The sequence below is a fragment of the Alligator sinensis genome, unplaced genomic scaffold, assembly GCF_000455745.1.
Source record: "Alligator sinensis unplaced genomic scaffold, ASM45574v1 scaffold1008_1, whole genome shotgun sequence".
NCBI classification, from domain to species: Eukaryota; Metazoa; Chordata; order Crocodylia; family Alligatoridae; genus Alligator; species Alligator sinensis.
Window position 1 is genome coordinate 597,273 of NW_005842013.1, and position 14,725 is coordinate 611,997.

Sequence of the window (14,725 nt, forward strand, 5' to 3'; positions counted from 1 at the left end):
GGGATTTGAGATTGTTTAATTAACCCACTTTAAGGCCACACCCTTAGTGAAGGCTAATCAACTTTCCTGAGTGTCCTCAAGTCCTAAAGTAATGAAATTATACAACCAAACCCGAAGGTAGGAAATTTAAGATCGCGTAATCGTCAGATGAAAGGCAATATGTGAACCTACAAGGAAAGATCACTCAAGAAGGAGAGAGACAGGGCCAGGTTGGCAACTGAGCCCATGATACCTAAATTAGCATATGAATTCAAACTTTCTTCTTCTTTCTTTGCAACTCTTTGCACTAATATTACTTGGTTCTTTCAGAAATATCTGACAGCAATTCTTTCAGTTTGAAAAAAACCCAACACATTTTCCAACTTCTAGTACATCAAAATCTGCTCACTAATGTCTGAAATTTTACTCTTCAACTGATCAAGTACTTTACAGTCTAATCTTTAGTGCTGGCCTGGAGAGGAGGAAAAATGTTCTCTGAAGCTGCACAGTTGCTACTATTATCGTTTGGGCAGCATCAGTACTCCTAGCACCATATAGAATAGGAGAAAACTACAATCCCTTTGTTTCAAGGAACTTAGTCTGAAACTATCTCCAGACAAGCTGGCAACAGACACTACATCTGCTACATGTTTGTTCAAAAAAGCGCATGCTGACCTCAATCAAATGTCTTTATGGGAAAACAGGAACCAGACAATTTCCACGAGACAGAGCATGTGACCCTGTATCACTTTATTTAGAGAAGTGATCGGTAATGCGCACAGCCCTGTCGAATGCAAATGCCAAGTGAGAACATGCATCTTGTCAGGCTGAACTAAGCCAGTCACTTACCATAACACTATATATACAGACCGCATGACTACCACAGAGACCAGCGTTCCATACATGATCTGAAGAAAAGTAGAGAAAAAAGAAAATCAGTATTAGTGTTTAGACAGATACTACCCAATACAATAGATATAAAGCAAGCATTATTATTTGGTCATAAAATATGCAAACAAAAATTATTGGTTAGTCCCCTATAATATTTGTACTGATCTATTCAAACCATTTTGACGATTCTTTGTTCTCAAGAAAATAAATTTCCCTCCTGTAATTACTTTCCTGATACCACCACACGACAAACATTTAAAATACCATTAAATCCATTAGGACTGGGCAAAATTTCGTTGGGTGTTTCATTTCAAAGCTGGTTGGATGCATTTCGAGCTCGAAACAGCAAAATCGAAATGAAACAAAAGGCTTCAAAAAACCTTTTGAAACGAAACGAGGGCACTCGAAACGTTTCAAAAGTTTCAAAATGTTTTGAGTTTTGAAGCCGGGCTTGCTGCAGCGCAGGTCCCCAAATCTGTGCCTGGGATGACAGCACGCTACCACTGCTGGCTGGGGTCAGCAGCAGCACCAGGCTTCCCGGCGCTCGGCGTGGGCTGTGTGCCAGCTGGCAGTGGCAGCCTGCTGTCATCTCATGCGCGGATCTGGGGGCCCGTACCCATTGGGAGGAGTCTGGCAGAGCCCCGCAGCCCGCCTGGGGGGTGCAGGCCCCCAGATCTGCATGCGGGATGACAGCAGGCTGCCAATGCCAGCAAGTGATACAAGTTGTGCTTGTCAGCAGTTTGAGGTGTAATTTCCCAGAAACCTCTCCACTCATCTCCTTGAAATTTGGCAGGTTTCATGCCCTCAGAAAGCGCTACCAGTCCTGCAATTTTCATCCAAATCAGGCATGAAATGACAAAGTTATAGGCATTTTCATGATTCTCCATTATAGCCTATGGGTGAAACATGTTGAAACAGTTTCGACGAAATGAAACAACAAAACGAAACACTGTCCCCGCGGAACGGCGAAACGGCAATCGAAATGAAACGAAACGGTGCTGTTTCACAGAGCCCTAATATCCATGTATAAATATTGGAGCAATTTAGACCCCTTTGTTGGGAGATCCAAAAATCCAGAATTGTGGCACACATCAGAATTAAAAGCAAATACTAGGTGGCACAACTAGTTAGCATCCAGAAGTTAAATTGCAATTAGGAGTAAGTCATCATGTTGTTCCTTTTGTATCTATGCATTTTAATCTAGAGCTGTACAAACTATGGTGGCCTTGGACAATGACTCAATTAACAACGGTTTCACAGAGACATTTGGAACTATGTTACTGCGTGGTATTACTGAAAATAGAAATCAAAACAGATCTCCACGTGCTCATCGTTTGGCAAAACCAAACTGGCACCTTCTGGTTAGCAATCTAAGGCAGTGGTTCTCAACCTCTGGTACCTTAAGTACCCCTTGCCGATCGACACGGCAAAAGCAAAACCGGAAGTCCCACTGTGGCACTTCTGGTTTTGCGGCCACGAGCTGAGTCCCACTTTTCCCACCGTGGCCTGGGGCAAAGCAGCCTGTGCGGGGCCTCCCTCGCTATCCCCTAGCACACTGATGCTGGGGAGTGAAAGCCTCGGCGCTCCGGACACGGCGGGAGGGGTGGTGGCCGAAACTTCTGGCCTGAGCAGGCAAAGACCAAAACGCAGCACCCATGTACCCCCGGCCTGTGTCTTGTGTACCCCCAGGGGTATGCGTACCACGGGTTGAGAAACACTAATCTAAGGGATGCATGGCATAATGTTCAGGGTAGGCTTCAAACTCATGATGTGGTGCTTCCTGAACAGATGAACACCACAAAATCAAGCGGAACTAGGAGTTACAGTGGATAACTATAGTGGGGCAAGTGGGATTCTCCAGCCTGTCTAATGCAGGAGGTCAAACTAATCATCTTCCTGGCCTAGAAGTTTACAAATCGAGGACCACGTACTCAGCTGAAGTCATATGCAGCATCTCCTTCCTGCTCCTCAGCCATGTGGGAAGTGGAAAGAAAGGAAAACTCAAGGAGGAAACAACTAGTCATAGCAACTGAAGCAGGCGCACAACCGCAATAGCAGCAAGAAAATTCAGACAAGGCTGAAGGCAGAGGAGGTAGTGATCCTGCTGACCACATTTTACACGTTTGCTTGGTACTTACAGCACTTGCTAGAGAATGGGAGGTCAGGATCTGAACCCACTCCCTGAAGAGTATCCTAACCACCAAGCTTAGGGAAGGCCAGGGTGGGGACTGCCTCTCTCTCTCCTGCTGAAGCAAGCCCACTGCGCACCCAAGACTGCAAATTCACGTGACCAGAGAGAAAAGCGAGCAGGAGGCTACACCTCTGAGGGCACTCAACTGGGATTGGGGGGTCCTGGGTTCTAGTCCGTGCTCCCAATGTTGTTTTATGGATTTTGTAATGCAAAATGCTCAAAGCAGGTACCAGTACCCAGGTCTTCCTCCTCCCAGGTGAAGACGCTCATTACTTGAGCTCGGGTCAGGCTCCCTCTCGTGCATTCCCCTCCTGGAGTTCTTAGCTGAAAGGTGACCTATACCCTGGTATTTAGGACCCATCTAAGTGGGAGTTTAACCCCAGTTTCCCAGGCAGGCACAGAACCTGGGGTCACCACTTCTTGGTGTATTTTAACAAAGAGAGCAAACCACTTGTTCACCCCCAAAGGGATGGAGAGGGGACTTCAGACTGAACCTTGGCTTCATACAACCATCTATTACCTGCAGTCAGGTGCTTCAGTGTGGGACAGAGGCAAGACTTCACACATGCTCTCTTCAACACGTCCTACTGGCTGGCTTCAGTGTCCCCTATGCTGCATCTCCTCATCCCAGGCACTAAACTCACCATTTCCCATAAAGGCGGGGAGTTTATGAATTCCCAGCACCTAGAAATGATGTGTGGTGACACTCCGTGTTACCTCTCCAAGTCCCTTTCGAGACCGTACCCGTGCGAGACTAAAACTGTTAGGATCTGTCACTGCTGTGTGTGCTGCAGAGCTAAGGGAAGCTATTCAAAAAGCTTTCCTTAGTTTGGCCTGTGCATTAAACAGGTTTCCAATTAAATGCCATTTACATTCATTATACACAATTTGTAATCCAGAAAGAACCTAGGTCAACAGGGTAGGATTACTGAGCTGTTATTAACACCGAGCTAAAGAAAGAGCTTTGTTTGCAGGCGGCATGCTGCGAGGAACGCCAGCATCGCCTGATGCAATCCGCACCCTGGTTGAGAGGTCGAGTCCTCCTGCGAGGAGATTCCCTCTCTCAGCATTACCCCTGTGCTCTTTTAGTATTTCCAGGAATTAAACAGCACTTCTCACCCTCACCTCAACTCTGACTTAGAACGACCTGTTCTGCTTTGCTATTCAAATCAAGAGATCTCTTCTAAAAAGGCACAAAACGTACAGAGGAAGAGGCTGTATGTAAAAGGACTCCTGTGGAACCAATAGGTTCTTTTCAACATTCAGCTCAGTGGTCAGGAAGGTTTTGAGGCCACTGACTGGATCAATCTGGCTCGGCTCGCAGGCAGGCAGGCAGGCTAGCGCTCCCAAACTGGCCTGCCGCTTCTTCCCAAGGCCCATCTACGGTGCAGCCTGTGCAGACCCTCTCCACCACCCCTGCTTGGCTGTGGCACACGCAGAGCCCTGTCTCTTTCCCACCTGGTTGCACTGCATGCAGCCCTGCTTCTCTCCCTGCCTGGCTGTGGCACAGTGTGATGCATGCAGGGACCGCCACCACTCTACACACATGTAACAGGGGCTCAGGCAGAAGCCCTGTTACTAGGGTAGCCATGGGAGCGGGTAACTATGGGGCGCACACTACACAGGTGGGGGGAGTTACACATCCGGGGAAGATCAGGGTAATTAGCCCTCCGCTGTCTGCATAAGCCCGGTAGCGAGGGAACACACTTTGCCCTTAGGCACTGGAGGAGGAGGAGGAGACTGCTGAGAAAGAAGAGAGGAAGAGAAATGGCATCCCGAGGAGAGCCAGGGACTGCTGATACGGAAGCACTGCAGCAAACTGATAAGGAGTTGGGCCACTTACCCGAGGCCCGTGGATGGCATGGGCCACCCAGGGAGGACCTGGGGCTCCTGGACAGCAAGGTGCCAAGAAAACCCCCGAGGCAGAGGGTTTCAGGGTGGCGTGCGGAGGGCAAAAGCCATGTGGGGCTGTCCGCCACACCGGGCAGCTAAGGACTGCAACAGGTTCACTTTTGGACACGGGGAGACGGTAGCGGAGACACTTCCCTGCTTGATGCCAATAGATACATTAGAGACACTCCCCGATAATGAGTTAATTGGCGGGGCGAAGATGTTGCTTGGCTCGGAGTAGACTAACGCAGCCAGGACACTCCCTGATTTCAGAAGTTATTAGAGCGGCTGTATTACTTCCCTCGCTAATGAAGTAAGTAGCGAGGCGGAAACGACAATGTAACCCTGTTAAGAATACAGCAAGCACTGGGAAGCTAACCATCTGAGTGGTCTGTGGTGTCTTCTCACCCTCAAGGAGTAACACTGAGCATCTTTTCCTTTCAATCAAAGTCGTGGCAGGAAAGTTCTGAGGGCAACTGAGATAGACTCAGCCACCCTCTCACACAAAGAACCGCCTTCTCCCTGGAGGTTGCAAGCAAAGCCCCATCGGCCGTAGGTTGCCGACCCCAACTTAGCTTTTGCTTTCTTCTCCCTACAGTTCCCCCTTTCAGAAATGCTATTCCGTTTTGGCATGGATGGGTCTTCCTCTTAAATCAAAACAGACCTCCATCGTACTTGTTACGACCAACTTCAAGCTTCTCTCTTGGCCAACTTCAAGCTTCTATCACGTAACCAACTCACACCAGCTCTTTGACAGTGATGAAACAGGCTTTGATCCTGTCTAGAGAGACACCTGGCTGAGAGCCAGGCCACAGTCTAGGTACAATACTGGCAAGAAGGTCACTCTTTGTAGCAGCTGCTTATGACTGAATCAGTCAGTCAGTGGCTTGCATTTTTCCTTCATCATCACTATTGTCCAACCCTTGGGCACAAGGACAAGTTGGTTGTGGCAGCTAAAGCTAAGCAATCTAGGCATCTCAGCTTGAACAAATATTAATTTAGCAAAGCAATGAACGTAGATATGACTTGATAGGCCAATGACACAAATTTCAAGCATATTTCCCGAAAGGCCACCACAATCCTGTGGCAGTTGTGTGATCTGTGCCTTCTGCTGCTCCTAAAACTCACACACTTTTCTCACGGACTGGCACTGTCTCAGATCAAACATCCTCGCTGATCCTCAAAAGGCGCTGCTGCTTCTCTGCACAAGACTTCCTGGCAGTGGCCTTGCTCTTGCTGTTCTCTGTACAGCAGCTGCTTAAGCATGTGCTCATTGCTCCCGTGTGCAACACAGGCAGCTCAAAGGAATGACATTTTCATTAATGATGCTTCATTGCTTTAACAGCTGGCTTGTTGTAGCACTGGATTCTTGATCACTCGAAACATCTGACCACAGAAGAAAATGCAAGAAAAGCTAGTGAACTCCCGACAGCTGCTACAAACACTGTTTATACAATATCCAGGTTTCAAGCCCATAAAGCTAAACAGAAAGCATACTATTTAGTATTCATTGTATTCTAATATAGCACATTATAGTAAATAAGTGAGAATCTGTTTACCTTAACCTTCATAATTCCTTGTTTCTTGCATATCTACATGGTCAACTTCTCAAAAGCTGAATTTGCTTTCAGGATATCGAAAATAACTTCCTTATCAACACTAACTTGGACACTCGGTACACTGTCCAGGTAGCAGAACGCATGAGTCACGGGAACCCACTTCTCGCCACTGTACAGGGAAGGCAGTATATACCTCTTGCTGGTTGATACAGGACTCTGGTCTTTGTTAAACTAATTGTGAGGCTGCCCCAGAGCAGCCAAACACCTGCAAATCCTGTTTGGAACGTGCCACTAATGCACTGTAATCTGGGTGGAGCAACTCAAAGTGGGTCTCGACTTCATGCAAGGGAACAATAGTGTTGCATTTACGGGAGACTCAACATCACACTGACTGGAACGTCAAACACCTTCTCCACAAGTCCTTCAGAAAGAGTGAATAACAAAAAAAAAAAATCAAAATCAAATGCAGTCTTGTTTCACTAGAGATGGGGAAAGGGTTGGATGGGTCAGTGCTTATCCTTTCCCTGCCTTGCACTCTTCCCTGGAGCCGACGCAGCGGTACAGAATGTTTCAGGACATCTAAGCCTGTCTGGCCAGTTCCAAAAGAAAGACTGCCCAACTGTATCAAAGATCCTCTTCTTGTCAGTGAAAGCCATAAAGAAATCTTTATTCTGGTTGCAACATACCTCTCAAATCTATCATGCCACAAAGGTTATGTTTATGGCCCAGCTGGCTCTAAAGTCACACTGACTCTGGGAGCTTGCCAAGAAATGTGTGCAAGCGCAGTCGGTCTGTTGAGAAGGATCTGAGCCAATATTTACAAGCAGTCAACTAACAACAAGGTTCCCAACTGTTACTTAACTCCATTTCATCTCCTTTTCTCTTGGAGACTCCAATTGTTGTCCCATCCGAGAATCCTTGAGGGATAAAACTCCTTCAGACTTGAGAGAAAAGATTATGCAAATTCTCACTGAGAACTATACATCCCAAATTAGGCATCTGTTGGAATACTACCAAGGCCTGAAGCTTTGCCATTTTTCAACATCTGCACAGCATCCAGGACTGTTTCTAGCACATATTCAGAAAGGTCAGACAGAGCATTCAATAAGCCCCCAAATGGAGTTGCCATTGCAACTAGCATGCCAGTTGGACTGCAAACAGGGTCAGTAATCTCGTCCTGATCATCAGTGCCCTTCAATGACACCAGTGTCACAAACAGGTCCTTAAGCCCCATGAAAAACTGCTGTCATGCACATCAGCATGCGGTTACAATAATCTGCTATAGGGCGTCTTGCATCTTACTCTACATTACACCAACAGGTACCCTGTTAAGGACCATAATATGGTCCAGGTTCATTCACTTGCAATTTTGCCAACGTCATATATGCCACTGTCTGCTTGCAGTACCCCTCTGCTGTCTTTTTAAGGAAAATTTTTCATGTCCCAAGCCAAATCAATTCCAAATCCATGAGTCATTCGAGGATCATACGTGGCCCTACTACCAGCAAATATCCTCCACCCCAGCCTGGGGCATCAGATGCTTCCAAATCCTTTGGTGGGGATCCTAGGTGCAGGCTACTTGAAAGAATGAACGAACACTGATCTGTCAACACCTGAAGAAAGACATGTAGGCCTGTGGCAGAATACGTTAACCTCCCTGGACACCTGAGGGTAACTGTTCTCAGGCAGCAAACCTTTAAAAAATGATGCGAATGGGAAATTGCAGAACAGGAAAACATTAAGACTGCACTGTGTTAAGTTAGGTTTAACAGGGACGGTGGATTCTTCTTCTATTGCTTGGATTAGCTTTTGTGACCTCTTTGTTCCCACAGGTTTACTCCTTGCATGTTTGCCTCTCCCAGCATTGCTCCACCTCTGTATTCAAATTTCTCTTTATACGCTGCTTTGGGCACATCCTTTCACAGCATCTGATGAAGTGAGCTGCAGCCTACAATAGCTTGTCCATCTATTTACTTTGGCTAGTCTATAAGGTGCAAAACTACCCTGCCTTCTACTTGTATTTTGGGTCTATGAACTGACATGAGGCCATTCCAGACGCCTATATAAACAGAGTAGATTTATTTGGTGTTTGGCAGTGAAAAGTGTGTCCTACCAGCTGTGACTACCTGGACAGGTCCAAGTGAAGGACAGGCTCTTTTTAGGGTACCTTTTCTAGAAACTCCCTTCTCCCCATTCAGGGTGAACAGTAACATCCCTAAAAAGTACCGCTCAGTCAGACTAACGTTAACACAGATTGTTGCTGTCCTTCACTACGGACATCCACTGTCTAAGCTCTGGGACACCTCCATACAAGGTCGTCTCTGGACTTCCAGGGTCACTTCCTCCATTGCTACAGATCTTCAGAAGATACGATGCTGTGACAAGAAGTTAATAGTTGGAAGCAATGGTGGCTTGTACAGTGCCACCACCGCACCCTCATCCCAGCAACCTTTAGTCTCTAAAAAAAGTATTATGACTGGGCTAGGCCAAGACTGCAGTTCCTGATCGTCAGAGCTCTCGTGAACCAATGGACGTTGCCTATGCAGTCCAAAGTTGTCACATGATCCTATTGCAAAGATGTGCATCCTGCTGCACTAGCACCTAAGCTGTCATGGATCCACAAGGCTTTGTCTTGTCCTGCAGTTGCGCTGTTGAGGATTTATATATTTGGGCTCCTCTGTCTTCTTGCCATTAAGAGGATAAACTTTACTCACCAGGGAAACTGGTGGCCACCCTCAGTTATTCATTGCCATGGGCTACACCATCAGAAAAGAAAGGCTATAGATATAAGTTGATGTAGGTTATCTGTTTGTCTGACCTCTACCTGGGAATCTGCCCAGCGTGAACAGCCCTGATGGCACCGTGTGTCAAGATAGCTTCTCCTTCCTATGAGTTGCCAACCACATTAGCGGAAAGGCTTGTTTGCCTCTGTGACCTGAATTAGACCTTCAGAAAGTAGTGGCTTAATGGGCTGGATGGAAGGCGGTCATAATAATGAAACGATTAAAAACTGACCATTGCTATGAATGGAAAGACAGCCTTAGATGGCACTTGTAGGAGCATGCAACAAACCCTTAAGCTATCTTACTAGTAATAAGAGGAATTCGTGTTTGCTGTTCGGGAAAGGAAAACAATAAATTTCCAACATGCTCCAATCCTTCCCCTCCTCAAACACAGCATCTGTCACAGCGCCTCTCCACGAGCACAGGGAGTCTGACTGGAGAGTCATCCTACTGTTGTTTAGTACCGGTGGTTAGAAATGGAGCTGCACAGCTTTCGCTAACACTCAAATCCATTTTATTGATTTAGAATTTTCTATGATATAGAAAATGAAGTTCATTTTCCACCTCTGGGGACTTATTTACCATCTTTAATTTTCCCTGAGCCTGAGGAAGGGTGCGTTTGCCTGAAGCTTGTAGAAAAATATAATTTTTTTGCAATTTCTTAGCTGGTCTAATACAAGGTATCATCTCTGACTCAGAAGTTCTAAACAAAACCGTGATCTCTTATGTCCCTGTCCAGTACCCAGTCCACTGAACCGTGCTGCTGCACCAGTAGTAGAAAAAAAATGGAAAACCAGAATTCTTTTTGCATGGCAGCCTCAACATCTAGTGGCTAAGCATTGTTGCTCATGAACTACAAACTGATTTTAAAGTACTTTCATTTACAACCACAATATCCAGCCTACTGTCAGCTGAGGACCAAGTATGGTTTCATTTAAACTTCTCCCATTTATGCTCTCTGTGCAACCCTAAACGATTCCAGAGTTACCCTCTCCCCTGTCATTTGGCCAAGTTAAATATGTTTCTTCCTTTCATCCTTCCACATAAATCAATCCCATGAGCTCTATATTTAGTTTTGCTGCTCTTCTCCAGTTTCCCTTTTGCTCCAGCTTCCAATGCCACGGAAAATTATTTATTATACATAGCGAGATAATCAAGTATCACATGAATCTAGAAACATGGGACTGGAGAGGCTCTCCTGGCTCATCAACCCCAGTGTTCTGCATCTATAACACACACAATCCCTTTCACGAATTGATAAAGCCTCATTCTATAAATTGTTTGTTCTGGGATTAACAAGTACATCTAGGCTCTTACTCTCTTCAATCATTCTCAACTAATGATCTCCCAGCTCACAGCAAAAATTCTTGTTATTGGCCTGTAAGTGCATCTTCTTGCAACTGGTACTACTAAGTAGCATCCCACTTTACTTACTGCGGTCCTATAGGTCACCCAAGTTTTTCTGCAAGAAATCCTGATCTTCCTTTGAATTCAAGATGCCTCCCAACTTTGAGTTATCAGCACATTCATAATCAGCACACTCTTACTTCGTGTGTCATGAACATTATCCATCCCAAGACTGATCCTTAAGTAGCTCTGCTGATAATTTCCCTTCAACCAGACAGATTTGCTTTTGCACTCTCTACTGTTCTCTTCTCTTTAGTTAGCCCCCTGTGACAATCCTTGTCCTAATTCCTCTCTAGTCTAAACCAATCATTTTTCACATAGCACTTGTGTTAAGTGTTTTACTAACATTTACTTTGTACAGAAGATCAGTTGTCTTGTTAAATACAGATATCAGGGTTAGTCTGGCACAATCTAACAATAGAAAACTCACACTGGATTTTATCTCATTCTCCATTTATTTCTGTGTCTTCAATTACACTATTCTTCTTTAGAATTTGTTCTAAAGCTACTACCATGTAATTAAAATACTTTTCCTATGTTTCATATTTTATGCTGATTTTCATTGATGTTCTTTTAAAAAAAACCCCAACACATTTGTTGAATATTGATACTTATGAAAAATAAAAGTCCAATATGCTGTGCTAGAAACCAGGTATGGTTTGAATTTTGGCCTTCAGTACAGGTATCACAATTCAAAGCTGATCCATCCATGTTGCAGTGGAAGATGAAACAAGTATGTAACCAGTGAAACTCCATTATCTACCCCATTTTAATTTAACATGGCCAAGGGAAGCAGGGGTGGGGAGCTAGGTGGAACATACTGTTTTGTGAAGCACCTCTTCTGTAGTCCAGACCTATGCATTACAGATAAGGCCACCTCTTCTTGGTTCAACTGTATGTAAAATAGGCATCCCTTCCTCATCACACCACTGCTAGGATCCATAATAGGCCTTGATACTTAGCGAACCAACATTTGTCTATTGTTATAGTGTTAGGAATAGCAAATCTGAACACTCCCACCAATGGTAAGTACTCCAGGGGTGTAAGTCAGGAAAAAAACCAGAAGACTAGAAAGCAGTTAGCTGAAACACAAGGCCTGGATTCACAGAGGATCCTTTCCAGCCCTGGTTGCTCCATCTTTGTAGGGTAGACTGAGATGGTACATTGCTAACTTTACACTGTACTTGAACATCCACTTTCACCTCCTGTGATCAGTACAGAGGGACTGGATAAGGAATTTGAACAAGGAATAGGAATCAAGTATTACAATGAAAAAAAGTTAGATTTAAAGTGCACATACAGACAGGGCCTGAAAGAATTCAACTTATGGCTAGGGCCCTACCAAATTCATGGCAGAGATGGGGTGTGCTGCAGCTCCTTTAGTCTTGCAGGTTCCCCCACACGCTCCTCCACTGACAACTGATGGAGGGGTCCCACCTGTGGCTCGCTCCTAAATCAGCAGGGAAGCAAAACCCGTGGTTTTAACCGTGGCACTGTTTTTGCCTCCCTGCTGGTCAGCAGCAAGCAATGGGGCCACCAGGGCCCCTGGCCAATCAGTGGTGGGAGGCAAGATGGCTCCATATTTAAAACTTCAGTTTTTGCCTCCCCGCTGATTAGGAGCAAGCCGCAAGCAGACCCCTTGAGCAATCAGCAGCCGGTGTGGGGGGCATGCAGGGCAACCTGCAAGATTAAAGGAGCTGCAGCATGCCCCACTTCTGCTGTGAATTCGGTAGGGCCCCAGTTATGGCATAAAGGTAATCAAATGTACATTCATTCTTAGGAATGAATTTAGGGAAGTATAAATATTCATAAAAAAAAATTATTGTGACAGTTCTCTTTCTAACGGTCAGAAGAGCTGGACACTGAAACAATCTCTCCAACTAGAGGTCATTGGGAGGCTGGATAGGCATTTGTCTGGGATGGTTTAGCAATAGTGATTCCTGTGTTTGTGTGGGGGAATCAATTGGTTAAGTCCTGAGGCCTTAATGCAGTGTTTCTCAACCACTGGGAAGTGAAGGTCATGGCTCAGCAGGGAACTTGAGAACCTCCTACACCTCAAAAGAGAGACTTATAAAGGAGGGAAGGCTGGAAGTAACACCAAGAAGGAGTACTCAGCACTAATTGTACCTGCAGGGAGCGGATCAGGAAAGCCAAGGCTGCAGCCAAGCTCCATCTGACTTTACATATCAAGGATAACAAAAAGTCCTTTTTCAGGTATGTAGGGAGTCAGAAAAAAAGTGAGGGTAACATTGGACCCCTGGCTGAACCAAATGGGACAGCTGGTAACTGACACCCAGGAAAAGGCCAATCTGCTCGTTGGGTACTTCGCGTCGGTCTTTCATCAGTCAGAGGGACCACCCTGCCTAGCAATAAGCGGGACGGCCAGGGTGAGTGTGTATTTATACCCAGCATCTGTGTTGATCTAATAAAAAAAATCGCCTTGAGAGGCTGGACACCTTCAAGTTAGCTGGTCCTGACAGATTACACCCTAGGGTACTCAAGGAGCTGGCAGGTGTCATAGCCCAACCATTGGCAAAAATATTCGAAAACTCGTGGTGCTCAGGTGAAGTACCTGAAGACTGGAAGAAGGCCAATGCGGTACACATCTTCAAGAAAGAGTAGAAAGTAGATCCCGGGAATTAGAGGCCAATCAGCTTGACCTCAATCCCTGGTAAGATTCTGGAGAAAGTTATCAAGGAGACCCTTCTGGATAAACTGGCTGAAGGCAACATCCTGAGGGACAGCCAGCATGGGTTTGTCGCGGGTAGGTCTTGCCTGACCAATCTCATCTCCTTCTATGAGCAGGTGACCCATCACCTGGACAAGGGAGAAGAGATTGACATCATATTTCCGGACTTTAAAAAAGCCTTCGATCTGGTGTCCCATGATGTCCTCATGTAAAAATTGGACAACTGCGGCCTCGGTTACACCACAGTCCAATGGCTGGGAAAATGGCTCCGACATCGGACCCAAAGGAGTAGTGGTCGATGGTAGCAAATCATTATGGTGCTCCATGACCAGTGGTGTCCCCCAAGGCTCTGTCCTTGGACCGGTTCTCTTTAACATCTTTATCAGTGATGTGGACATTGGTCGCAGAAGTGCACTGGCTAAGTTCACCAATGACATTAAACTCTGGGGCATAGCGTCCACACCCGAGGACAGGCTAGTGATGCTGACTTGGATAAGCTTAGTAAGTGGATGGATACAAACCTGATGACATTCAGTACTAATAAATGTAAGGTACTCCACCTCGGGCGGAAAAAACCCCACAGCATACTTATAGGCTTGGCAGTGCTACGCTTGCTGGCACCACGGCTGAAAGAGACTTGGGGGTTGTGACTGACCACAAGATGAACATGAGCCACCAATGCGACGTCACAGCTGGTAAAGCAAACAAAACTCTGGCTTGCACCTATAGATGCTTCTCAAGTAAATCTCAGGATTCAAAGATTCATAGATGTTAGGGTCGGAAGGGACCTCAATAGATCATCGAGTCCGACCCCCTGCATAAGCAAGAAAGAGTGCTGGGTCTACATGACCTCAGCTAGATACTCATCTAACCTCCTCTTGAAGACCCCCAGGGTAGGGGAGAGCACCACCTCCCTTGGGAGCCCGTTCCAGACCGTGGCCACTCAAACTGTGAAGAAGTTCTTCCTAATGTCCAGTCTAAATCTGCTCTCTGCTAGCTTGTGGCCATTATTTCTTGTAACCCCCGGGGGCGCCTTGGTGAATAAATACTCACTAATTCCCTTCTGTGCCCCTGTGATGAACTTATAGGCAGCCACAAGATCGCCTCTCAACCTTCTCTTGCGGAGGCTGAATAGATCCAGTTTCTCTAGTCTCTCCTCGTAAGGCTTGGTCTGTAGGCCCTTAACCATATGAGTGGCCCTTCTCTGGACCCACTCCAGGTTATCCGCATCCTTCTTGAAGTGTGTCGCCCAAAACTGCACGCAGTATTCTAACTGCAGTCTGACCAGCACCCGATAGAGGGGAAGTATCACCTCCTTGGTTCTGTTCATCATGTA

The 14,725-nt window shown here is 46.0% G+C and overlaps 1 protein-coding gene across 3 annotated transcripts in view; it reads right to left on the reverse strand.

Annotated features, from left to right (window-relative positions):
* ACER3 (alkaline ceramidase 3) overlaps nt 1-14,725 on the reverse strand; it is a 67,841-nt gene that overhangs the window by 11,551 nt on the left and 41,565 nt on the right. For all 3 annotated transcript variants that reach the window (XM_025202046.1, XM_025202045.1, XM_025202047.1), the window contains one exon: nt 829-887. In XM_025202046.1, the coding sequence (XP_025057831.1) occupies nt 829-887 (59 nt within the window). The remainder of the gene's footprint in view (nt 1-828; nt 888-14,725) is intronic.